This window comes from Pyrus communis, chromosome 16 (assembly GCF_041283825.1).
Source record: "Pyrus communis isolate YQ-2024b chromosome 16, ASM4128382v1, whole genome shotgun sequence".
Taxonomy (NCBI): Eukaryota; Viridiplantae; Streptophyta; class Magnoliopsida; order Rosales; family Rosaceae; genus Pyrus; species Pyrus communis.
The window spans coordinates 9,272,363-9,298,326 of record NC_142580.1 but is presented as its reverse complement, the minus strand read 5'-3'; the positions used below and the strand labels follow the sequence as shown (position 1 = coordinate 9,298,326).

General features: G+C 35.7%; 3 protein-coding genes and 1 long non-coding RNA gene across 4 annotated transcripts; 3 read left to right on the top strand and 1 right to left on the bottom strand.

Annotated features, from left to right (window-relative positions):
- The first annotated feature begins 5,234 nt into the window (after nt 1-5,234).
- On the top strand, nt 5,235-7,893 carry LOC148689931 (uncharacterized). Its single transcript, XM_088687276.1, has 4 exons — nt 5,235-5,360; nt 5,436-5,597; nt 5,844-6,300; nt 7,578-7,893. The coding sequence occupies exons 1-3, from the start codon at nt 5,286-5,288 to the stop codon at nt 6,285-6,287; spliced, it is 681 nt and encodes a 226-aa protein (XP_088543402.1). The 5' UTR covers nt 5,235-5,285; the 3' UTR covers nt 6,288-6,300; nt 7,578-7,893.
- Nucleotides 7,894-7,997: 104 nt separating this feature from the next.
- Nucleotides 7,998-9,366, bottom strand: LOC148689930 (uncharacterized). The gene is made up of 2 exons (XR_015957554.1): nt 8,657-9,366; nt 7,998-8,475 (listed from the first exon to the last, which is right to left on the bottom strand). It is a non-coding gene; the product is annotated as an uncharacterized LOC148689930 (long non-coding RNA).
- Nucleotides 9,367-12,138: 2,772 nt separating this feature from the next.
- On the top strand, nt 12,139-13,237 carry LOC137730882 (transcription factor bHLH147). The gene has a single exon (XM_068469881.2). It carries the CDS (start codon nt 12,158-12,160, stop codon nt 13,076-13,078), a length of 921 nt encoding a protein of 306 aa, XP_068325982.2. The 5' UTR covers nt 12,139-12,157; the 3' UTR covers nt 13,079-13,237.
- Nucleotides 13,238-22,408: 9,171 nt separating this feature from the next.
- Nucleotides 22,409-25,845, top strand: LOC137731568 (prefoldin subunit 3). The gene is made up of 6 exons (XM_068470706.2): nt 22,409-22,934; nt 23,160-23,217; nt 23,758-23,829; nt 24,945-25,064; nt 25,147-25,248; nt 25,475-25,845. Exons 1-6 carry the CDS (start codon nt 22,789-22,791, stop codon nt 25,547-25,549), a joined length of 573 nt encoding a protein of 190 aa, XP_068326807.2. The 5' UTR covers nt 22,409-22,788; the 3' UTR covers nt 25,550-25,845.
- Nucleotides 25,846-25,964: the final 119 nt, after the last annotated feature.

Sequence of the window (25,964 nt, the reverse complement as noted above, 5' to 3'; positions counted from 1 at the left end):
CCAATGGATCTCCGATGCCTAAGTCAGTTTCTCTTAAAAAAAAAAAAAAAAAAAAAAGAAGTCTAGAGCTTGGTTGCGTAACAAAAGCCCAACATAATGTGTAGGGTTTGCTTGGACATGTGTCAGCATACAATTGGCCAATCATTCATTGGATGGACGAGGAAAGAATTATACCAAGGATATAATATGTTGGGATTATCTTGTAATATTCTTGATTGAATATGATTGTGATTCCTTACTTGATGGAGTTTATCTTCAATTATAAAAGCATAACGATAAGATTTAGTAATTAATCTTATTTTTAATATATTTGACTTTTCTCATTGCCATGAACAAAAGAGCTTGATAAGATTGTGGTATGTTGCTCAAACCTTTAAACATGTTGCGTATGAATTAAATGTGAGCCTCGCCAATTTAATAAAGACATTCTCATCTTTCACTGGTAAAAATTCACATGTCAGCTCCATAGTTTTTCAAATTGTTTTTGCTGCACAAAATGAAATATCATAAGTATTGTAATATTAGACACCAGAAAAAAACCCTCATTATAGTTTGCAAATTATTTTATTTTAGGATAATCTTGTGTTCCCCTATGGAACCTAGTTGTCCTCTCACCTATGATTAATAAAAAATAAAAAGCTAGACGATATCGTCGCCCTCACAGCTCCACGCCTTTTACGAGGCATGCATATCATGAGTTCAGATGCCGGTGCGGTTTTGTGGGAGAGTGCGATGCCAACCAGTTGTGGGATTGCGAGGGACAGCGACCGCCTGATGAAAATTCAACGTGAAAGTAATTATATTGTTTTTTTCATAAACGAGCGTAAAGCTACGCACAATCTGTATCAACAGTGACTGCCTAATTTCGATACTAATTTCTTCTAGAATTATTTCTGCCTAATTTCATTAGAAAATTTTGCAGTATGCTTAAAACATAGACACATACTTTATATGTCATTATACAAGTAAATGAACACTTGAAAAAGAAAATAAAAACCTTCCCTTTTCTTGTATAATGACATATAATGTATGATTCCGTGTTTCGAGCGAGCATATTAAAAGATCTTTTCAATTTCGCGGTGTAGGGATGATGGTATCCAAATCGTCGGATTAGAAACCCAGAATTGAAAAACTATCAAGATTCCAATCGTCGTAAATATAAAAATAAAAAAATAAAAAAAATTATCGTAAAATCAAAATAGAATTTGACAAGATACCATTTTTTTATTTAAATCAGGAAAAAATAAAAAATTTTATAATTTATTTTTAATTTTTCTATGCTAAGTGACAAAGGTTTTCGATGAAAATTGACCGTCTTAGAAAATATGGGTGGAAGACTAGGAGTTATGAGTGTCAACTGAAAAAAAAAAATTTAAGTGGAAGATTTGGTGTAGAAGTTCAGTGGAAGCTAACACTGCATTACAAGATTTAGTGAAGAAATTTAGTGGAATCTAATAATGTATTACAAGATGGCTGTGGTGTCATGCCCAAAAATATATCATTAATGACTAATCATTGTGATTTTTTTTACATGAGTACCATACTATCACCATGTTTACCAATGTTTGATGTTTATGACCTCGGATTTTTTACATGGGTCCTATACTGTGTTTTCATGACATAAAATCTCGTTGGTAATAATTGTAATTTGTTTGTATTGATGAATTATAAACGATATTAATATTGTTTACTATCTAAAAGATTTAGTTGTCTACATTTTTTTTACCCTTCACAATTTTAAATTTTGTCCATCCCCTAATAATTTTTGACTTCGTCACTACACACACACATAAGACATAAGCTTCATTAATAGATCGATCTTCTTTCAAGTCTCTTTACTACCTAGGCTTGTCATAGTTAAAGTTGAAGCTAGAATATTGGTTGCTGGTGCAGTTGTCTGTAAAATAGTAACGGTGAACGTCTGGTGCTGAATCCGAATTTGAACATGCTCCAAATTAGGGAATTTTAACGAAAAACCATATTTTTACAATAAAAAGTCAATCTTGGTACTATTTATTTTACCCTTTATTTTATCCTTATCGTTAAAACTCAAAGTTTTAAAACCATTTTCATTAGTTTTCCTTCCAAGCTACCTAAGAGTCGGGTTCACATAATCTTCATCATTATTTTTCGTGGCTCTAGATTTGCCTTTGTTTTGATCTGTGGCCACGTCATTCTTATCAGTGTCTTTAGCACCATTAGCAACGCCCGTTGGAACAACATCGACGACGACGTTTAGGTTACTTTTCTGTTGTTCAGTAGTCAGCTTGCGATCACAGTTGGCTCTTATCTTCTGTTTCTCCTAAAAACTTAGCCTTTCCGCATTAGCTTGCAAAAACCAAGACAAAATCAATGTTTCAAATTTTTTCAATACAGTCGATATTTTTTTAGAAATATTCTAAAAAATAAGAGAAAAATATGAAAATGGAGAGTGGAGTTTAAATTTCATCTTATATAAGAGAAACTCTTAATTTTAGGCTAAAATAGGCATATGTCGTCGATATTTCTGACATTTCTGTTAAATATCAGAGAAACTCTTATATTTCGTCCAAACCAATGTTTGAAAATCCCTAAAGTTTCATTTTAAATTTTCATCATTCCATCGAAAGCAATCGATATCGATATTCGATACATCTGTCAATATTTTCACAATTTGCATATCGATATTTCTACCGATATCAATATTTTAAACATCAGACAAATGCAACCAACAACACAAGTACTGACGATGAGGTTTAGTAGAAAACGATATATGTTACATAATTACTAGCTAATTAGGGTTTCATAAGGTAAACTATAACTCGTACATTTTGCTAACTAATAATACTAACGGGAGCATGGTGGCTATTTATACATAAACATTTTTGAGTTACTGTTGTAGACATGTAACTTTCAACAAAATAAATACTCAACAACATATTAAAATTTCGACATGTCAAGGTTTACGTGGCATGTATCGTGTGTCTCACAAATCATACACATGAAATGTAACTCATCAAAACCGGACAAGTCATCAAGAGTGACACACGTAGACATTTGGCAAAAAGTAATTAAGGTATTATCTTTATTAATTCTTTAATTAATTTTAACTTAAATCAAACAAATTAATTGATTTAAATTTAAAACAAATGAAATGCCAAATTGGAGGAGACTGGCCAAATCAAGGATGGCCAAAATAAGGATGAAATGTGATTGATTTGTTTGATTTAGATCAAAGGTTATCTTAAATTTAAATGATTTGATGACGTCAAATCACGAAACAAGACCAAAATCAAGTACGGGTTCTTTCGCCAATTAATCAAAGCCAAATCAAAACTTGGAAGAGCCTATAAATAAGAGACTCTAAAGAAGGGGCCTCTCACATCCACACATCCTGAGAGGCTCAAACACCTAAACATTTGTGTTCTTCATCAAACTCGTGAAGAATCAACAAGCACGATATATACACATGTTGATTTATCCACACCAAAGTTGAACACCACCCACCACGTGAAACCGCTCATGGTCCTGCTTTGTTCAAGATCAAGTCTTGATGATCTTTGAAGAAATCACGTCTCTGCAACCCTAGATCAACCACATACACACATCTTCGGACATCGAATTAGAGGATTAAGTTTTGTACTGAGAGATTGTAGCCCTAAACTCATTAATATAAATTCATTATTTTATATACGTGTTCTTGTTTCATTCATTGCAAGAAACTTGGTGTTTACAACATTGTTTGGAGAAATGGATCGAGGGTACATGTTATTTTTCTTATGAGCAGTTCATTAGGACTATAAAAACGATATTAAGCAGTGGGTGAAGTTTTCATGGCCAGTGGCCAACAAAATAAGTAATGGTGATCATAAAATATTAATTAAACTTTGAAAATTAAGGGATTTTCATTGGTGCTAATATTAATTTACTTAATAATTAACTTATTATAGTGCATTGCGTTTCCATTTTAATTAGGAGAAAAGCATTAGGTGATAATGCAGTTCAGTCTAACTGTTTTTTTTTTTTTAACAGTAGTCTACATGCAATAATAACAATGAAGAACATTCCGAATTTTTTCTTTACTGTAACTTTAACCTCTATTTGATAATCATTTTGACGTGGCGTGATAAATAGAAAGATATGAGAAAATTTTAATTGATAATAATATGAAAGATAACAAACAAGACCTATTCTTTATAATATAACTTAATCCTAAATATATAAGAAAATAATTAACAAATAACAAAATATCGAAAATGAACCCAAATTTGCAAATTCTTTTAGCCTAATTTGCACTTTTCAAGTTGACTTTCGATCAACTTCGCCGTTTGATCAACATCACATCTAGTTTTTAATTTTAATTTTATTTATTGAGTTATTAAAATCCAAAATTTGAATACAATTTAAATTGTTTTCCCCTTCAAATATTCCTTGACTTATCCCTTCTCACCACCTCTCTTCATCCTTCTATGTTCCTCATTAATCCTACCATATAATTTCTCTCTATGTCCAAGAAAAACTTAAAGCAAGCAAGAACAAAATCGTTATCAAACAAACTTTTAAGAATGCAAGAGCTGTATTTTTTTTTACCCATATAACATCAATACTGCATGTTGTTCATTTTCTAATGACGATGACATACTTACTAGGATGGCGTTGATGCAAAATTTGGATCAACTTTTACCATGTATTGAGCCTTCTAATCTTACAATCTTTTTTCTGATTAACCCTTTGACTTTCAATTAGGTTTTGAGACTTTTATTTTGCATTGATCTACATATAAAAATTTGAACCCATGACGCATTAGGTTAAGAGAGTAGAGAGTAAAACACAAGTGCTAGGATGGCGTTGATGCAAAATTTGGATCAACTTTTACCATGTATTGAGCCTTCTAATCTTACAATCTTTTTCTGATTAACCCCTTGACTTTCAATTAGGTTTTATGATTTTTATTTTGCATTGATCTACAGATAAAAATTTGAACCCATGATGCATTAGGTTAAGATAGATTAGAGTGTAAAACACAAGTGCAGCTTTTAAAAACGTCCTTAACTGAACTGAATGGACATAATAACCCTCAACTAAGCTAAAAGTGGGCCTATATACAAGCCCATATTAAGTTTAATTGGGCCATTTTGGGATGGACCTCTCTCGAGTCTCTTCTTTCTTGTTTCTTCTTCATCCTTAGGCCTTAGGCCTATATATACCATCATTTCCCAAACGCGCTCTTAAAAAAAAAACAAAAGAAAAAAAAAAGGCAAAATCAAAACTCATTTATCTCCCGCCAAGCAAACGAACCAGAGAAAATGAGAGAGAACCAAACACCGCTCAAGGACCAATCCCGACCTGCAAAGCTCGTGACTCCCGTTCCCAAGAAGAAGGTACGATTTCGAAATCTTCCGCATCTTAACGTTAGATTTCGATCGATATTTCTCATCCTCCGAGTTCTCTGGCAGATTCCGAAGAAGAGCTTGAACACCGTCTTTTCCGCAGTTTCCGAAGACGAACCGGTGGAGAATTTCAAGCTTTCAGTCGATTACACTCCTGTTTCTGCGAATTCCAATGTTTCAGTGGATTTCACTCCGAGTTCTGTGATTTCTGATGTGGATTTCACCGAGGTAAGTTTCAATTTCAATCCCATTTTTTGAAATTTCGCGCTATATATTTCAAATCCGACTTTCGTTTGGATTTACTGGTTTATTTCTCTTGATTGCTTATGATTTTTAGCTCAGACCGATTGGATTTGAATCGATCTTAATGTGACTGTTTGGTTACTGAGACAATGTCGGAATGAAATGAAATTGCTGTTTGGTTTGAAATCGACTGTGATTGTGACGATTTCAATTGTTTATTTTATCATTTAGAGTCTGATGCTGATGCCGGATCCACCTTTGTCGGCTTCATCAGAGACATTGTTTCAGTCCGATCTCTCACCGTCTCCGGAGGCTAGTGTTAATAAGAATGGACCGGGCGATGTCTCTCTGAGTACTGGTAAATCGAGCGAATTTGATGGATCGAACTTTGGTTCTGTGGAGGCTGACATTGTAGCTAGATTTCTCAGGCAAGCGCGGTCTCAGGTCTTGAATTCTGAGCTGAATACTAAATCTAAGAAGATTCTGGATGCACTGGTTGAGATTGTCATAGAGGAGCTCCACACTTCACCTGCAGAGAGGGACCGGCTTGCTGAACTTCTGTCGGCAAAAGCTTACATAACGACGGCGTGTTTCGTGTTCTGGATGATTGCATTGGCTGTATGGGTGTTCAGCTCTGGAAGCCGAAGCAATTTTCGTGGACCTCTGCCTACTTGATCTAGCCTGAGCGGTAAGACCTTTGTCGCGTGCCTTAGCGGTTTTTATTTTACTGTTCCACTTGATTTTTTCCAATTTTGAGCTGATAAGAATACTCTTGTTCTTGGTATCATGCTCATGGTTGTGGAATTGCACAGTTCACAATGGATAGTTATATCTATATCTGAAAGATTAGTTTTGTGTACATGTCTATGCTCGTGGTGTTTGCTTGTGACTAGTGAGAATTTGATTGAAGTGTATATTATTCTTGTGTACATATTAATATTTATGCTCTGACTTTAGTATGGATCGTTATCCACTCCGATCCAATCCTAGTCACCAAACGAGGCCGAATGTGATAGTCTGGTGACTCCAATTTAATCTTAGTAATTTTGTGTTCTGTGACTTTCAGCATGACACTCCATTAGTTTGTAACTTGTCAATAGAGATCTACTGGTAATTGCATTGGACCCTCCTAGTCTTTTTACAAGGACATTTTTGGGCCTTTCTGTTGTGCAATTCTTGTTTCTTTTATTTTGGCCCACAGGAATAGGTTAACATGTCCGCATTTTATTTTTGTGTACTGGGTTGGGCTCATGTTTTGGCCCATGAGTACACACGTCCACATTTGTGCAATCTTGTCAATGCATCGGAGAGGCCATTGATGCCCTAATATAAGCTTATTTAGGTTGATGCTTACGTTGCATGGAAATAGAACTCCTGTTATCAGCATCTGGTTTTCCTTGTCCGGAAAATCATTCTGAAATCTAGTTTCAACACCGTACTTCTGAAGTCACATGTCGGCTATTGATTTAATTATGTGAGTTTGATCAAGGATTTTAGTCAAATGGTTCTGTCCGTCGTCTAGAAGCAGTTATGTGTGCCCCAAAGATGAAATTCCAATATACTAAACATTTGATTCATCTCAGAAGATTATTGGTAATGCAAAAATCGGTTGCTTGAGCCTCCCGGTTTAACCACCAACTAGTTTGCTTAATTTGTCATTCTGTTAGTACGGGGGTATCATGATGCTCATCATTTTGTCTGTTTAAATAGGCTGTTTATCCTTTTGTCTGCTTGCTCTCCACCTGTATTTCAATTGGAACAGAAGGAAGAAAAACCAGTCAAACCTTAGGGGTCAAAGAATTGTTCTAATTTACAGCACTAAACTATCTTAGGGAATAGATTAATGGAGGGGAGGTGAATGTTTAGACGACAGCTATAAGTTGGTTTTTTTCAAAAGCATATCTTCCTTCCAAGTTATTAATGATTTTCCTTTTAGACCTAATTGCTTTTATTTTATGGGATAAGGACACTGGAGAACAGCTGAAGGACGGGATAAGCGTCTACTGTGAGATCAACTTGCTGGAGCGAACCAATCAAATCGCGCCAACGAGTGGTCGGGACCAAAAGGTGAATGTCTTGTTTTTAATCTTGAAAATCATTTTTAGATTAATGATACAGTGAAAGAAGAAGAGAGCTAGCTGTACTTAAAAGCAAAGATTCTTGTTGGGTATAATACACAAAGGGAGAAGAGTTTGCTGTCGTTTAAACTTTAAAGTAGTGATTGGCATGATTAGAGGGAAAAACACTAAGAGCCACGGATGAAGATTCTGTGTTGCAATCATTGGTTTGGTTATGTTCTTCAATCTTCCCCCTAAACAAATTTATCATAACGCCAAAAACCTAGTTTAATCACATAGTAGGGCATATCTAGGTGCCCAATTAACATGCCACAAGTTCGCTTTTGTTTCTTAGAATTCTATTACATCCATACTTGGAGAATAATTTACATGTAACGGATTTCTATCTCCGTCTCTCTGCATCTCACATCATCTGATCAATCACATTATGAGATATGTAGAGATAAGAGGTAAAAAATCCTTTAACGGACCCGTACTTCTCGCTCTGCATCTTACCCCACATTATAAGCCACATCCCGAAAGATATAAAAGGATGGAAAACAAGACCCATTAGAGGTAAGTTTTTGCCCACTAGGTTCGTGTTGTATTTGCTATAGAGATTAGAGATGTAAAAAAAAAAAAAAAAAATATTTATAGGGCTAGTTCGGTATGGGATACGAACCGAAAATGGCATACCAAATTCCGAATCGAAAATTTTCAGGACAACAATCCGACGACCGATCCTGAACCGAAACTTCGGGATTCCAAAAATATTTTTGGTATTTCAGGATTTCCCGAAACCGAACCTGCATCAAAATCCAAATCATCTAGATTGAAATTGAAATCATTTGAACCTACATTAAAACCCCAAATTGAAATCAAAGAGAGTGATAGTGAATTGGTGGGGGAGGGGGGGGGAAAGAGAGAGAGAGAGAGAAAGAGACAGAGACAAAGACAGAGACATAGTGAAGAGATAGTCAGACTGACCTGCATCCTCCTCCTGATCCGAGCCCCCAATTTGAAACCCCACGCACACAGAGAATGGAGAGAATTAGTGGTGGAGGATGAAGCCGTGAAGTGTGGTGGTGGTCGAAGTGGAGAGAGTTCGTCGGAGTCAGATTGTGAGAGGGCAGGTGGCTGTTGAGCTTTAAATTCGAGAAGGAGAGATAGAGTGAGCTGAGATTGAGTGAACTTAAGGCTTGAAGGTCTGAGTCATTCAAATGAAGCCACACCCTTGGTGAAGATCGACGATGCTATCACTTGAGTTGCTGCCATTCCTGCAACGTGTTTTTCAGTGAGGGATGAGAAGTCGAGAGAGAGATCAGGGAGGTCAGTCGAGAGAGAGAGGTGAGTCACTTGTGTGATGTGGTCGGATTTGAAGATGGCAAATAAGGAGGAGGAGAGAGATTGAGAGAACTTGGCGAGGATGAGAGAGTAGGGTAAGGTCAGGTCAAGTCGAGAGAGAGTGATTGAGTGAGGGTTTTATTTGGATTCAACAGTTGAGATTAAATCTCAACCAAATCCAACGGCTGTTACAATTCTAAATATATATTTTTTATTTCGGTTTGGTTTGGGATTACCAAACTAATGAAAATGTGAGATCGTTTCCCATACCAAAATTTCGAGATCGGTTTGGGATTGGGTACCGAAATTTTCGGGATTTTCGGTTTAGGATTTTTTTTGTTCGGTTTCGAAATTTTGTCGGTTTGGTTTGGAATTTTCAGTATTTTTTTTTTCCATCCCCAGATATTTATGATCATACTTCACACCAAACCACCACAATCACCGGTCAGGATTCATCTCCAGAACCATTGATTTGAACCCATATTCACCATCACCTCCCAACCTTCATCTTTAATTTCTAGGTTTTTCTGGTGCTTTCGTTGTTCCCTCCCACTTTATTGTGCCTCAATTGTTTGATTGTGTCTGTTACAGGGGAGGCAATCCCTCTGGTGCATCATAATACCGCCTTGTGGTGGATTTTTTAATCTTTCAAAAACACATTTTAAAGTTTCCTAGTACAATGCTCCTCAAAAGTGTTGGGATAAAACACATGCTAACCATGATTTTTGGTGAGAATTAGGATTAGGTTCATGATTAGCAAAACTTTAAGACATAAACTAAGCCCAAAATCGTAAGTGATGCGCCCATCCAGACTTTTTTTATCCCGTTGTCAGATTGTCAGCACTATTTCTTGTTTAAATTTTTTTTTTTTTTTTTTTTTTTTTTTGATGTTATGATTTTGGACCAAATAATTGTTGTTAGATTTGGTATGGGAATATGTCTCCGGTGGTTTTCCTCCGAGTTGTGCCCGATGAAATGAACCTTGGATGGGATAATTTTGGATATTTTATTATTTTTATTTTCGTTATTATTGTTAATTAACATCGAAGATAAAACAAAAAGAAGCATTATAATATTAAGTGAGCAATGCGTAATTTGATCATACTTTTTAGGAGCACACAATAGTTAACCTATAGGTTATGGAAGCCAAACCAAAAACAAAAGAGAGGGTTTTTCTTGTATTATAAGAAAATAACGTGATTAGCGTGACCCCTTGTGATAATTAGGTCGCATATTGCGATTATAGTATGAGAAATATCTTGTTTTAATATACATAAAAACATTAGTGAAAGGGAAGAAGCCCCGTTGGGAGAGGAAATGTGGAGGTGGAGCATAACTGTCCACACATCAGAGGAAGAAAACTCCAAAAACCCCAACAAAGAACAAAAACAAAAACAAAAGGCCTGGGAGGGATAGCAAAAGTGCCAGAGAAACCAACCCACGTTGCACATGCATTTCTCCTTTTTTTTATCATTTCTTTTCTGGATCACCACCGTTCACCCCATCCTACCCCCAATAATCCAATGCACGGAATGAGAACAAAATATTTTATGTGGGGCCCCCCGATCTGGTCAATTAGTGGAAGCCAACACCACCACCATCCATCCAATAAAATTGTTACAGTTAATTGGCCCCCCAACCCAACCAAATCCAAATCCAAATCCAAACCCAAACCCCTTAATCTTAATCTTCAATTTTTAATCCTTAATCTATCTTTTCATCATGTATTATTAGTTCATGTTTGTTGGGTTAAGCATATTATGTTATTTGGTGGCTTTCCTTTTCATTGGCAGGTGTTGCTTCTCACTATTTCCTCAACTAAACTTTGCCTTTTTTTCCTCTTAATTCTTTTTCATTTATTTTTTGTTACTACTTGACATTTTGGCTTTTTAATCAAAATGGTCTTTGAGATTAAAATAATTTTTTCACTTTGGTCTATGAGATTGTCCACCGTCAATCATTATAATCTTTCCGTGAAAAATCTCATTAAATTGAGGGTATTTTGTCATATCAACCCATCCACTTGAACTAGTGGCTTCTTCAATATAGATCGCATAACATAATTTAATAGAGATTTTTCACAACATGATTAAAATGATTGATGCCGGTGGACAATCTCAGGAACCAATTCTATAATTTTAAATTTCAAAGACCTATGCCAATCTCATGGATTGTTTTGACTAAAAAGGCTTTCACTTTTTCTTACATTTAAACGTTCACTGGGGTTTTTGATATTGCGAGTTGGCTTAGCTTAGCTACTCATTAGGAAGATAAATAATTTAAGTTAAATATATATAGTTGTATGATTGGTATCGTTTTAGTTTAGATGTTAAATTCAGGTAAAAGGTTTTATCGCAAACAGGACAATGGCAAAACCTTGTTTGTCAAAGGGAGGTCATTTTGGTATGTCATGTAACTTTCAGTACATTATTTGGCAATGTATGTAGCCTAGTAGGTTTAAGGGAACAAGATTGGACCTAAGCAAAGAAGGGGCAAAGGTTGATAACAATGCATAACTTATCATATTTGTTGGTTTATGATAAACATACAGTATTCAACTTAAAACTGTGTTGATAATAGAAAGAAAAATCCTAGAGTTTTCGAGTACTTTTGTTTTCAGCCCACATCGTCATTTGAATTGAAACAAAACACGTGGTTTAATCAAATTCATTCACATAAAACACATGTTGCCAAATTGAGTTAAAGATGCCCATTGTTTTATGTATAAGTGAATTTCCGGTGTGCTTGACTACAAAATTAGAGAATAAAGATTAAAAAAGTACTCAGTTCATCTTTTCAAATTATAAACAGCACACAATTCCATTTTACCCCTGGTAGGATGGTAATAAGGTAACACAGTAAGTAAAACTTCTTTCATAAGAATACTTTATTAATGTTTAGACTTTATATTATGCAAGAAAATGAATTTTAAAATGAAGAGTTATGAGAACATTTTATCGTATTTCATAAGTGATGGACTGTTCGGATGGATATGATCTTTCTTTAACTTACTGTGTCCGAATCTTAAATCGTCATTCCTCCTCCTTAACGGTAAATTAAAATAGTAATATCGATAGTAATTGAAATCTAATAAAGGACAATTTCCCAACAATAAATAGTGAGTGGGTTTGAAGGAAATGACGGATGCTGTCCCTTGATACCTTTATAAGCCTCTTCCCATCGTTCCTCCCCTTCTTCCTCTCAACTCTCTCCATCCCTCCCACTCTCCACCTGCAACAACCTCTGTTCCGGTCTCTCTCTCTCTCTCTAAACACTCCAATCCCACTTCTCCGTTTGATTAACAGAAAACCAAATCCCCATCCAAGAACATTCCAATTCCAATTCCAATTCCCATTCCTCCGTTTGATTCCGAATCCCCCTCCCCAATTAAAGAGAGAATCAAACCCCATGGCATCGACTCTGATTTCGAATCCCATAGCCACCTCCGATCGAGCTCGGGATTCTTCTAGAAGGAAAAAGAAGAAGAAAATCCAGCCCAAGCAGGACCACCTCCACCACCAAGAACCCGCCCACAGCCACGCCAAGTGGAAGTCCGAGGCCCAGGAGCACCTCTACTCCACCAAGCTCCTCCACGCCCTCACCCAGGTCTCCATTAACTCAGCACCCGACTCCTCCACCGCCGCCGCCAACTCCTCCGCTTCCTCTTCCACTCCACGACGCGGCCGAGCCGTTCGCGAGGCCGCCGACAGAGTTCTCGCCGTCGCAGCTAAGGGTAAGACCCGCTGGAGCCGCGCCATTCTCACCAGCCGCCTTAAAATCAAGTTCCGTCAGCATAAACGGCAGAGATCCGCCGCGGCGTCGGGGACCGGGTCGACCCGGCCCAAGAAATCCAAGTTCAGTGTCCACCGGCTGAAAGGGAAGGGCTTGCCGGCCGTGCAGAAGAAAGTACGGGTTCTGGGGCGGTTGGTTCCCGGTTGCCGGAAACAGTCGTTGCCGGTGATTCTAGATGAAGCGACTGATTACATCGCGGCTCTGGAGATGCAGGTCCGAGCCATGAGCCGGCTCACTCAGCTGCTCTCCGGTTCAACTTCCGGCTCCACTTGATTGGACGGCTTTGGCAAGTTGCCATTTGTCCGAATATCGATCAATCCTCTTTTTTTTATTAATTTTTTTCTCTCTTTTTACCATTTGTCCTTTTTCGCTCTCTGTGCAAGTAATTGTCATTTAACCTGTTATATACACTATGTCCAGCTCTTTTCTCTTTTTCTTTTTCAACTAATTCTATTTCCATCCCAACACCACTAGTGGAAAAAAAAACTGCAGAAATAACCGAATTACGCAAGTCCTCTATCACCGTAGTACAGAAGAATGTTGCTCTTGCTTTACAAAGGAAGTTGACAAAAAAAAAAAAAAAAATCTCAATTATTATTATTGTGTGAAATTACATTTCTGCTCTATATTTCTTATTCATATTTTATTTTTATTAGAGAGTTAAACTAGTAATTTCATAAGATTTTAGTTGACAATGAGATTATGTATTTCTTTTTTAGTGTTTATCCTACTACCCTATTTTAACTCTTTTAGATTTAGGTACCATTCTGTGAAAAGAATAATCTTATTGTTACAAATTGTACAAAATAACTTTCGCCCTAATCCAGAAGAACTAGAAAATAGAGCAACTCGAAGATATGGGGATCACTAATTTTCTCTTAATTTAGCGGCATTTATAAGAATTTGGGAATTCAATTCAAATTCAATTGGCAATTCGTAGAGAGACTCAATATTTCTTTAGGAAAACTAATGAAAAATGTTTGAAAACTTTAAGTTTTAATGATAAAAACGAAATAAAGGGTAAAGTGAATAGTACCAGATTTAATTTTTTAGTGTAAAAATGTGATTTTTCGTTAAAGTGAACAGTACCGCAGACTTTTCGTTAAAACTCCCTATTTCTTTTAAGCAATCTTACTAAATATTATTTAGATGCACAAAAACACGTCTTAACACGTGTGAATTTTATATACAATGATAATGTTCACTAATATTATAAAGTATGTGAGCTCAAGTTCATGTTCTCTCACACGTATTACCAACATGTGGGCGGCTCTTACTCGGTGACATGTGTGCATGTGATATCGTTGTGTTTGTCACATTTATAACCTACTTTAATATTACGTTATAATGTAATCATTTACACGTTGTCAATTGATTTTAAGTTGAAATGTACAACAATATTTACGGTTGGTTTGGACACGACTGACCCACTACAAGTTTGGGGACAATACACGTTGTAAGCACTAAGAATGACAAGACCTTTTTGAATGTCGTGGGGAATAGGAGAGGGGCACTTTAAACATGTTAGGAAATGTACAAGGGAATGAATATAGTCTGGGATCTGGGTCATACTTTATATCTCACTGACCTAAATGCTTACTACTGTACTAGGACTGTAGTAGAAGGAGTGGGGGTAGAAGCAAGGCAACCTGCCGAAAGTGCCAATATAATTGAAGAGCTGAGGAAGGAGGCAGAACTTTTTATTTTGTTTTGGAATATCGGATTTTCTGTTTTCTTTTTTCTTTTAATTTAATTAAGATTTAACTATTTTAAAAATTGAAATATCTGATACTCCGAAATATCATAAAATGATTAAGCGGAGATGATGGGTTGAATGACAATGTAAACGCATGTGGGTTTGTCGTCCGTCCCCACGGGACAAGAGCACACTAGTCCCCATTTTGGGTGATCGGTGGTTCTATCTGTGCCCCCTTGTGTGGTCACCTGCCCTGCTTCACAGGGGAAACATTTTTTGGTTAACACAGTTTTGGACAGAACTCCCATTCATCACTCTCAATCCCCCGCCACGTGTCCCTGTTCTCACTCCAGAGAGAGAGAGAGAGAGATGAAGGGTTCTTCAACACACACGGGTGTTTGGGTATCGTCGCTATCAGTGGGATTGGATTGGGGGTTTTGATGATTGGATCGGATTGGATCGGATCGGTTGGGGCAGGAGTGTAATAATATAATTTAAAAAGGACCACATGCACCGCAACAGTTGTCTATAGGTAGTGTTATTCACACATATTTTTTCTATTTCTCACACAATTTTTTTAATTTTCAATCATCATATAAATTGAAGAAAATCAACGAACGAAAATTAATAAGATTATGTGAAAGACAAAAAAGAATGCATGAATAGCACGACTCTGGCAGACTCAGGGGTTTGAAAATGAAAATGAAGCGTGTGAGGGGGAGAGAGAGAGGGAGAGAGAGAGGGAGAGAGAGGAGCAGAGCAGAGGAGAGGAAAGAGCGCACATGGTGGCATTGATTCAATTGACATACAAACACCGGACTACACATGCAACCCATGTGCATTATTTAATCCACTTAGTCCTTTCTCATATATATATATATATATATATATATATCAGTTTTACTCTGGTAGCAACGATATATCGTCAATTATATCAATTCTGCGTGAATTGAATAGTTGTGACGTTAGATTATCAATAATATCAACAATATATCTAATCATATCAATTTTAGTAACTGTCTTTATAGCTGAGTTGAAAATTTCAATTTTAAAGACAATTGACATGTTATGGGTTTTTAACGTTGATAATACATCGATAATCTCATTTGTCGAAGCAAACCTAACATTGACATCTCTCCAAGGTGATTAATATTAACTCTGAATAGTTGTAAGGTTAAAGTATCAATAATATCAATTGCATATTCATCTATTAAAATGTGCATTTAAGCACACATATCCTTGTTTACTCAAAAATCTTGCACCACAAATCTTTCGAGAAGCAATCTTATGTAAAGGACGTACAATAGCTAGTCAGGAGAACATACTATTTCTTCAGTACCTAGGCAACAAGTGTCGTTGCACAATTAGATGTTGAATTTGATCTAACAACTTAAAATCGGTAGAAGATTGTACTACATATAAGATATCCACATGCACACAAATCGTTGGATTTTGATCTAATAGCTTAAAATTGGTAATCACTGCCCGTTAGATTTGATCTAATGGCTTCAAAAATGTTGGCCTTCAGTGTTTATAGATATTGAGGAAAAATATTTACAATTGCATTTTCAATGATATCAGCCTAAAATCCATTGGCAGTAAAACATGGCCCAATTATTCTCCAGTTAATCCATTCTACAAGTGGTATGATTTCATATTGATGATGAATAACCTTAAAATTATCATGGTGTTTAATGAGAGCTGGGGAAGCATTTGTAAACAGTCCGACATTCAACAGCAAATTGCCCTTGTTGTTAAGTTTAAATTTTTCCCACCAAATGCACCAATCTGCTCATGCATTTGACAACATTTGGTTTCAGATGATTATCAATAACACAATGTTTTGTGCTCCTTGTCACGTTAAATGGAAAAGATTATCATTGTGATCGTAGCGTTACTAATTCTTGAATTATAATATGAGTGGACGAGAATATATGTTTTGAAGTATATAATTAATACATAAATTACGTGTTATAATATTGTGGGTTTGACACCACTTGATAGATATTAGTGTAATTTTGGGGTTACATTCACAACTGTAGATATATCGGATATGATTGATGAAAACGTCCAGTGCATGAAAATTACAAGATACACCACATCCATTCATATCTAATTTTACAACCAGAGTAAGAGACTTGTTACTCAATTGGTTAAGAATATTTGCTCGTAAACTCGAGATCATGCGCTAGATTTATATATTGTTTATATCCAACAAAGAAACAATTGAGAAACAAATCCTCAACTTTGATTCTGATTCAATCATCTTTATATCTCCCCGAATACAAGACAAAAGAGCAGTTTGCAGATGGCGTACTAGCTAGCATGCATGCATATTATGAGTCCGACCCACTGAAAGATAATGACACGAAATTAACACCCATACATGTTTACTTTGCCCAAACTCCATGAAATCTAATCATAAATCTATTGGGGGATGCCGGCTCCACAAAAGCATCATTTCATTAGTCGCAAGCATGTGACTCTCATAGCATTTACATCAATAGTACTGCCCAAGCATGCGTGTTTGCTTTACATATATGTGTGTGTGTTGATTTTTACCATGAAATAGTGAATTGAATGAGTCTGCTTTAGAACAGTAAAGTCGATTGCTTCTGAAAGATATAACAAATAAGTTGCAGAACTGTATTGCATGCACTTGATTAATTTGTTTAATATATATTCAGAGTTGGATAGATGTGAAGTTCTTGGGCCAGTTAGAGTCGTAAACTAAGTTAGGTAGATAAATCTTTGTTCCAGCTATAAGTTATAGAAACAAATAACATTGTTTATATCTTCCACTAATTTTACTTAATTAATTAATTAATTTTTTTTTTAAACTTTTTTTTTATATGGAATCAAGCTTAAAAAGATGTTATTTTACTTGTTTTCAATTGAGTTTGCCATATAATTACATATATCAGTAGTGAGAAAGAGTTTCTTTCTTTCACACTCCAGAATTCAAATACATAATTCTCCAAAAGGTTGAGACGGGACCATTTATTAGTATAAATATAAAAAGGGTAGCAATTTATGTGATATTAGTATAAATATCAAAGGGTATATGTTAGTGATGAAAGATGCTTTCATGTGATTGTCATCTACATATACATATATAATAGTTTAAACAGTATTGACGGTTGAGAATCATTCACGCAATGATCATGAAGACGAAACCCGTTTGTTGCATTTTCAAACTATAAAGCATCACTAACCTTGAATTAACAAATATGCAACCCAATTAAGTTCTAATGTGAAAATTGCATCTAATTCTCAACTCAGTGAAGCAACAGAAAAGGAAGGGGTGCTAAGTTGGTACTGTGGCAAAGATTATAAGAAGATATATATATATATATATATATATATATATATATAGTGGTACAGATGAGGAAAATCATTAGTCGCATGTGATCTGTCAAGGCATGGACCAACAACATAGATCGGCATTGCATCGCCTTTTAATTTCTTCGACCATGTAAGCAACCAACCAACCACTCTCTCTCTCTCTCTCTCTCTCTCTCTCTCTCCATCTGACCCTTTTTGTGTAAATTATTTTTTATCTACTTTTTTCACTTGCGCCATGTGAGTAGAAAAGCCAGGAAAAAGAAAAGGACATGCATTTGAAAATCGTAAACTCCAGAGTATTAAAAGTTGTTTAGACCACATGGAGGGGTCGTGGGTTTGTCCATTAAACTCCAAGAACAAATAAAGTAAAAGAGAAAAAGAAAAGGTCGTGGAGAAGATGGCAATTCCATATGATCAGCACTCACCACTATCTGTCCACAGAGAGAGAGAGAGAGAGAGAGAGAGAGAGAGAGAGAGTTGATTCATATGATAATCCCAACTGGGGTTGTAGTGAAACAAATCAGGTTCGTCGTCTTGCATGGCGACAACTTCTCCTACCAGTGTCCATTGAGGTGAGGGCAACAATAGGGTTTTGAAGGTAGGAAACACGGTGGCCGCAGGGCCAACCATCTTATACATAAATTTAGAGTTAGAGTTCATTGTATAACTGTTTCGTTTTGAGTAATGCTAGGAAGACTAAAACTTTAAGAGTAATGATAGAGAGACTAAATGTGTAGACTAAATTTTGTAAACTAAATAACATGAAAGTTAATGAATGGATTATTACATAAGCGTTGATAAACGTGCTCATTTTCTATTGGTGACACATCATTTAGTTTGCAAATTTAGTCTACAAATTTAGTCTCCCTAACATTACTCAAACTTTAAACTAAATTTTGTAAATCAAATGATATGGTTGTTGATGATTAGATTATTACTTAATTATTAATTAACATGTTTATTTATTATTGGTGATATATCATTTAGTTTGAAAATTTAATTTAAGATTTTGATCTCTAGAGCAACATCCTTTCGTTTTTAGTTTTTACTTTTTATTATAGAGATATTATAAAAACAAATATACGCGGGAAATGAAAAATAAAGAAGAGTGGCAGGAAGAACGTGGCTAATTAAACAAAAAAAGAATAATGAATGGAAACAAAAATTTGAAAGTAAAATTAATTAAACTTAGTACAGTTTTTTGTTTTCATCTTGTACATTTCCTTACTTCTACCTCATTCTAATACAAATTTGTAATCAAATAGTTATCAATTGGGTTCCTAAAGTTTAAATATGTCGATCCCTTATATTGTAACGAGTGAAAAAGGAAAACACACAACATTGTTTGAGTCACTTTTTATAGGTCTTTGAATAGGGAAGGCCCTATATGTAGTGACATGCACCAGGAATTGTGGAGTTGCTTTGCTTAGGTACTCAATCTAGGGTTATTTGGACCGCCAATTGATACCGGAATTATGAAAGGAATAAAATAAGAGAAGAATGCTCATGGCTAGAAATGATGAAATCATTAAACCGCATAAAAGAGGGAGGGGGGGGGGGGGGGGGGAGAGGGAGGATGATTAATTAGCAAAACTATCCTAAATAGTAACTTCAATTATTGTATGTGGGTTATGGAGGGCAATTTCATAGCTTGTAGATCAGGGTTGGCCACATTAATAATATCGATCATAAAAATAAGCTCAAGTTGTGGAGAAAGATTTAAATAACACATGTACGTTATTATTGTGGTGTCTCGTGTTAATAATATAAATATATATTTTATTTAACTTAACGTCATAATATTGACACAAAACGCCACGTTACGGTATTCCCGTATCATAGAAGTTGCTTCCCAAGGTGAGAAGTTGGTTAATACTCTTCTTTTCTATGATGTAGGGTTATATTTAGGGGAGGATGATTCTCTACTCTCCTATTTTTATCCCCTTCCATCCTTTCCTCTCACACATTATTTTTTGTCTTATTATCTCTATAAATAAATAAAAAAAAACAATATAAGATGGTGACGTGGCATAAGCATAACCGTGACCGTGGTATGGAAGGATAGAGAGATTAGAATGATAGAGAATCCTCCTCCATATTTAGGTGACCTTTTATATTGTCACGTAGAGTTAGTAAGTAATTAGATTAGACAAGTCTTTTGCTTTAGTGGGTGACAAGTTTTTTCACAAGCTTTCAAAGTTTTATCCATTCCGCTCAATCATGCAATTTACTATAAACTGAGAACTGATCATGCGTGGCTTATGATTTGATCGATATTGAACGTGAAGAGGCCGGTTTGGCTTAACCTCTCAAAAGCTCATAATAATCACTGTACAGTTAAATTTCCGAGATTAGCTAACTAATGTGTGGTTTTAGACTTTGATTACTTTATGAATTATCACGGTATAGTTAATTAACTAACCTAAACGAAAAATTGCCAACACAGTAAATTTCATTTGCTTTCGTAAATGGGGTGCATGCATCATGCATGCACGGATCTGCCAAATTGTTTTTTACCTTCGGAGACAAGAAAATGGGTAATTCAGATAAATGGATCGGGGACCAAGCTAGACATGCACTAGCAGGGCAGTTCCGAGATTTTGAGAGCTCTGGGCGAGCCATTGCTAGCCTTTCAATTCATTGGTCTTTCAATGCATAACGATCGTATAATTTGTCTTTTTTGGATAATTATTTCTTAAGTATATTATCATATCATCACAAGTGTGCGATACAGTGATTTGGGTACCTAGGTAGCTTGTCAAAAATATGAGGGGGGGGGGGGGGTCAACAAACGATGGCAAATTTTTAAGAAGTCTCATTTTATTAAATTATTCTTCAGCTGAAAAATATCTGGGCTGGTAATTTTGAGTTTAATACGTATTGTAATCAAGTTCGCACAGTAATTAGTTGGAGAATCTGAGTTCCAAGGGGGTTGAGTCTCTGATTGTTTAGTTTACAAATATGTTGTGTTATTCACATTCATTTTTATCGCTCACACATTCTTATTAATTTTGTCCATTATTATTCTTTAATTTATTCGATCTTACGGTTATAAATTAAGAGTGAGTGTATGAGAGGTAAAAAGTTTTAACGAAACACTTCCAGTACTGTTCACTTTTAACGAGAAACCACATTTTTACATTTTTCTGGTACTATTCACTACATTTTTATTTGTCATTTTTTATTAAAACTAATTTTTTTTTGAAATTTTCGTTAGTTTTTCTTTAGAAATATGAGTTTGTGTGGATTTGATGATTTTGATTCCAATAAAATATGGCTCGAACATTATTAAACTCACACTATTCAAAAACGCGTTTTTTAAGAATCATACACAAGATAACCTAATTTCTATATTTATAAATTAAACTCATATAAACCATTGTAAAAGGCGTTAATGAGGAGATAATTTAACCATCTCAACTCTCCAATGGCTACATAGATCACTAGTATCTTTTTTTTTTTTGGCCTTTTCAGTTTAGGTTTTGTTTTGATGCATCGATGACGCATAAACCAAGCCTATATACATTACATGCAACCACGCAGCCAATAAATGAAGATTAAATTCTATGGTGCTCTAGAGTATACTTCGAGCATAGCAAAAAATTTAACGGTTAAAATTTCGTATACTCTGAAGCATCATGAAAAATCCGTGTAATGCGTTATGATTATCCAAGTGCCCTAGCCGCCGTTGACCAATACATACTATTGTTACGCAGTCTTCGTGCTGAGCCAAGTTTGACTAATTACTTGAAAGCTTTGTGAAAATTAGGAAGTAACAGTATTGATGACATTGACAAGAGAGGAGGAGGAGGAGGATGACTTCCTAAATTTGAGGATCATGCATACGTATGAATCCAAGACTAGTGTCGCATTCTTGTTATCCCAAATTCAATGCAAATTCATTCATATCGCATATGCATTGAATTTGATAAAAGATGGGAATGAATAATCTGTCTTGTCTTAGATGCTTGACAAAACGTCAAGTATTAAGCCCATGGAGCTCATGCATTTGACTTTCACTTTCGTTCACTTGGAACCCTTCAAGTAGATTTTTTCACGTTGAAGTTTTTGTCGCATTTGGCGAAATCGAACTCTTAACTTATCGACAAAAAAGGAAAAGTATAGTTAGGATGGCTTGGATTGTATCCCAGATGCAAGTTTTTTAAGGGGAAAAAATTTACATTTGCTCGATCTAGCATAAGTTATCCCACCATGTACTGACCTCTATCAAAGTTAGTCAGTCATTGACCCAGTATGTATAAAGAAGAGAAAAAAAAAACTTATTTTATATACTTGGCATGATGAAACCCTCGTAAAAATTTCTTTGTTCAACCTTTGCCTATTATAATCCTAACTTTATTCTCTCTCATAAATTGGGCTATGCATTTTAGTCATAGTTTTGAGATTGGGGGAAGGTCGAAGTTCACCACAAAAAGAAGTTTCGAAATTAGTTGAAATGAAAAATCCTAGTTGTTGAAATTATCACAATCAAACGTTGACAATACCATCGATCAAATATTGACAACATATCAACAAAATCTTGAAAAATAATCATTCCAACCATTAAAATTTGTATTTTCATCGTTCAACCAAATTTTTCAGTGAAGTTTGAAAGTGGAATATCTTTTGGGTGCTGCCACATGCAATAAGTGAGATGATTCGATGGAGTCCAATTGCCAATACTTATTGGATCCAAATAACGGACTTGAGAAAACTTGAATCATGGACTTTTTGTTTACTACATCGGCCCACACTGGACTCAAAGGTTGCAGGTTGCAGTCCAATAACACTTACCCTAAACTAAAGTGACGTCGTTTTAGTGTCCCTCCTCCATCTCTGCACTTGTTCTCAGCTCAGTCGAACTGCCGAAGCATCCACAACTACAAGTCGTTTCTCTGTCTGTGAAATTGCAATTAGTCTGTGAGAGAGAGTGAGAGAGGCAATGGCTACGGCATCGCCATCATCGTCGTCGTCGGCGGTGACGGAGCGGAGAGGAATACCAGGAGCTCAGTTCGTAGAGGACGTGCAGACCTATCTCACTCAGTTAGGCCTCGACGTTAACTCTGCCCTTGCCTTTCTCCAAGAAAGGTCTTGCCCATTTCGATTTACACCTTTTTCCGTTAACCCGTTAAAGTAATTTTAATTCTGTGATCGGGTTTTTGATTCGTACGTTTTCAATTTGGATTGAAACATATGAAAAGACCGAATATTTCAGTAAAAAAAAAATGGTACTTTTTGCTTCAAGGAATAAAAACTGTTAAAATGGATGCTTGTTAATGTTTGTTTTTTCCCTGTTTGTGATGGTGTCTGCAGACTTCAGCAATACAAATTGGTTGAAATGAAGCTTCAAGCTCAGCAGAGAGATCTTCAGGTTTGGTCAGCAAATCCCTTTTCTTTAGATCATAGCATTGTTTTATTCAATAAGTTAGAGTGGCTTGAGTGTTCATTCGAAAAGTACCCAACTACAAGTGATTATTAGGAAGTGTTTCAGCAGACTCAGCACCATTGTATCTGACATAGTTTTTAGCCCATTTATGGTTTTCCGCCGGTACTCATGAAATTGAACTTGGCATGGTAACATGTTGGAGTTTGCCTTTAGCCTAATCTGTAGCTACAGGTCCGAGTTTGCCCGTAAAAATATAACCAAGTTTTCACAGTTAATTTGACTCCATTTTGATTCACCCTCTTTAAGGATAAATTCTTGGTATGAGACAAAATGATTGTATTGGTTCTATCATATTATTTTTACCTATACATGTTATGGAATTGCTTCACTCATGATGGTACCCGTAACTTAAGTATCTGACTAATTAGATTGACTCAACTGTGTTCATATCAACTTTTAGTCTCCAACCTTTGGTTGCCTATGTTTGATATTGGATTGTGATTTTTTTCTCAATTTGATTAACAGGCAAAGATTCCTGATATTGAGAAGTGCTTAGATGTTGTTGCTACTTTGCAAGCTAAGAAGGGTACTGGTGAGGTTTGTTTTTTTAGCACCCTTTTGCAGTAACAAATGTAATAACATAAACTATCTCTATTTCAATGACATGTTTAACAGCATGATTTTCCCCCAGTAATGTTCCCATTTATATTGTTTGGACTCCTATCTGTGAAGCATGTATCCTCGAACACATTTAGTTTCACTTGATTTAGGACTTGAAGTTTCCTCGTATACCTGAGCGTAGTTATGGCAAAAATTAAAGGTTTCCTTACAAATATTGCCCCTCAAAGAATCCTTGCATCCCACTGTAGCACCGAACTGGTGTTGCACGATACTGAGGGTTTGTTTTATCTATAATTTGATTCTTTAAGTGTTTCTCACTTAACATTATTCAGTTGCCGTGGAGACTGGACTAATTAAGTTAAAATTAAGTACTGCTTTTTTCTTCTCCATTTCTGCTTTTTTTCATTTCTTTCTTTCTCAGTGAGGATCTCCCCTACCATATCTGTTTCATGACTTGTGTACTTAAATCATTTTGCCTTCCTTACTGAGAAATAATTTCTGTTCCTTATTTCCTCCAAATAGGTGCTCTTGTGTAATTAACTTATGCCTATGCTATGTATGAGAGACATAGATAGGTTCTTATATATTTTGAGATCGGAGTTGTGTCGCTTATACTTAGTAAAAGTGCTTTAGAAATATGTGTGTGTCAGTGTGTGCTTCAGATGGTGGTTGTATGGGTGGATTGTGGAAGAGGAATGCTGTTTCTATACTTTTTGTAACCTGTAGTTAAAAGTAATATATCAGTATGGTAGTTCCTGTGAGTCTTACTGAAATCCAAGATATTTAGCTCTAAAATTACAGAATGCCTTTGGAGTTTGCACTCTGCCTTGCAGTTGGGAATATAGTCATTCTAACAATTATTGTCCGAATAGTTGAAGCTGTAGTCATCGGTCATTAAACATGAAATGTGGGTGTTTTGTCAGTTCACATGTTGATTATGTCAATTGATCACAAATGTAGAGTGCACTTCATTTCCTGAAATATAAAGAATTTCAGATTTAAATTAATATTTTGAGGTTTCTTTCCTCCGTTAGGGTGTTAGTTCCATCTAAGTGTTCTTAATTAGGTCCTTTTTCCTTGGGTCGACACAGGAACTTATTACAGATTTTGAGGTATCTGAAGGGATATATTCACGAGCTAGCATTGACGATACCGATTCAGTCTGTTTATGGCTGGGTGCGAACGTCATGTTGGAGTATTCTTGTGAAGAGGTATGCCACTTCTTATATTAGCTGTTTAATACTTTTGAGTTTAGGACGCGAGCATCAGTTCTTCTGTAATACTTTGATGCAGGCTACTGCTCTTCTACGAAAGAACTTAGACAATGCTAGAGCCAGTTTAGAAGTTCTGCTTGCTGATCTACAATTCTTGAGAGATCAAGTGACAATAACCCAGGTACTAAATCTGAAAGAATCAGTTCAAGGATTTCTGCTTTCTATATGTAGATGCTTTACGTCTTTTAATTATCGGCATTAAAGAGTATGAAATTTGTGAAAGTCTAAGGTCTATAATTGCACTAGAGGCTGATGAAATCAATTAATTTTGAACTTGTAATGCTTATATGCGTCTGTTTATATTGCTTATCGCTGGAAATCATGACGCTTTGACTACTATTAATCAGGTAACAATTGCTCGGGTGTACAACTGGGATGTTTATCAGCGCAGGATTCGACAAGCTTCCCCCAAGGATTCATGAATTGAATTTTAACCGTCACCAATTGGGAGTATGCTTCAATTCTAAACTTTAGTGACCGAATTGACCACCATCTATATATTTGCAAGAATCGTACTCTTTCTTCATAGTCACGCGTCAAGTTCCGTATTTTGCTTCGTTAGAGAACATTTGTTTGTGGCAGAAGATGTTATATTATTAGGACCAGTTTTGGTACATGGATGGAATATTTATGCTTCTTCTGTAACGTGTAAAATCACTACAACTCTCGATTGATAGGGCATGCTTTGTTGTTAAATAGATATTCAGTTGTGTTTCAACCCGTGTCTCATTTTCTTGTTTGTTAACCAGTAGTTTAAGACAACTTCCAGCCAGTAGTTTAAGAGGTGAATACTCTTAACTAACCAGCAGGAGTCTATGAATTAAATTTAAAACATTA

Bases quoted from the DNA above. Each gene is read 5' to 3' on its own strand.
- LOC137731568 (XM_068470706.2), top strand. From the start codon at position 22,789: ATGGCTACGGCATCGCCATCATCGTCGTCGTCGGCGGTGACGGAGCGG. The intron at 25,065-25,146 runs GTATGCCACTTC...ACTTTGATGCAG, and splicing joins TGGAGTATTCTTGTGAAGAG to GCTACTGCTCTTCTACGAAA. The intron at 25,249-25,474 runs GTACTAAATCTG...ACTATTAATCAG, and splicing joins ATCAAGTGACAATAACCCAG to GTAACAATTGCTCGGGTGTA.
- LOC137730882 (XM_068469881.2), top strand. From the start codon at position 12,158: ATGCTGTCCCTTGATACCTTTATAAGCCTCTTCCCATCGTTCCTCCCC.
- LOC148689931 (XM_088687276.1), top strand. From the start codon at position 5,286: ATGAGAGAGAACCAAACACCGCTCAAGGACCAATCCCGACCTGCAAAG. The intron at 5,361-5,435 runs GTACGATTTCGA...GTTCTCTGGCAG, and splicing joins CTCCCGTTCCCAAGAAGAAG to ATTCCGAAGAAGAGCTTGAA. The intron at 5,598-5,843 runs GTAAGTTTCAAT...TTTATCATTTAG, and splicing joins CTGATGTGGATTTCACCGAG to AGTCTGATGCTGATGCCGGA.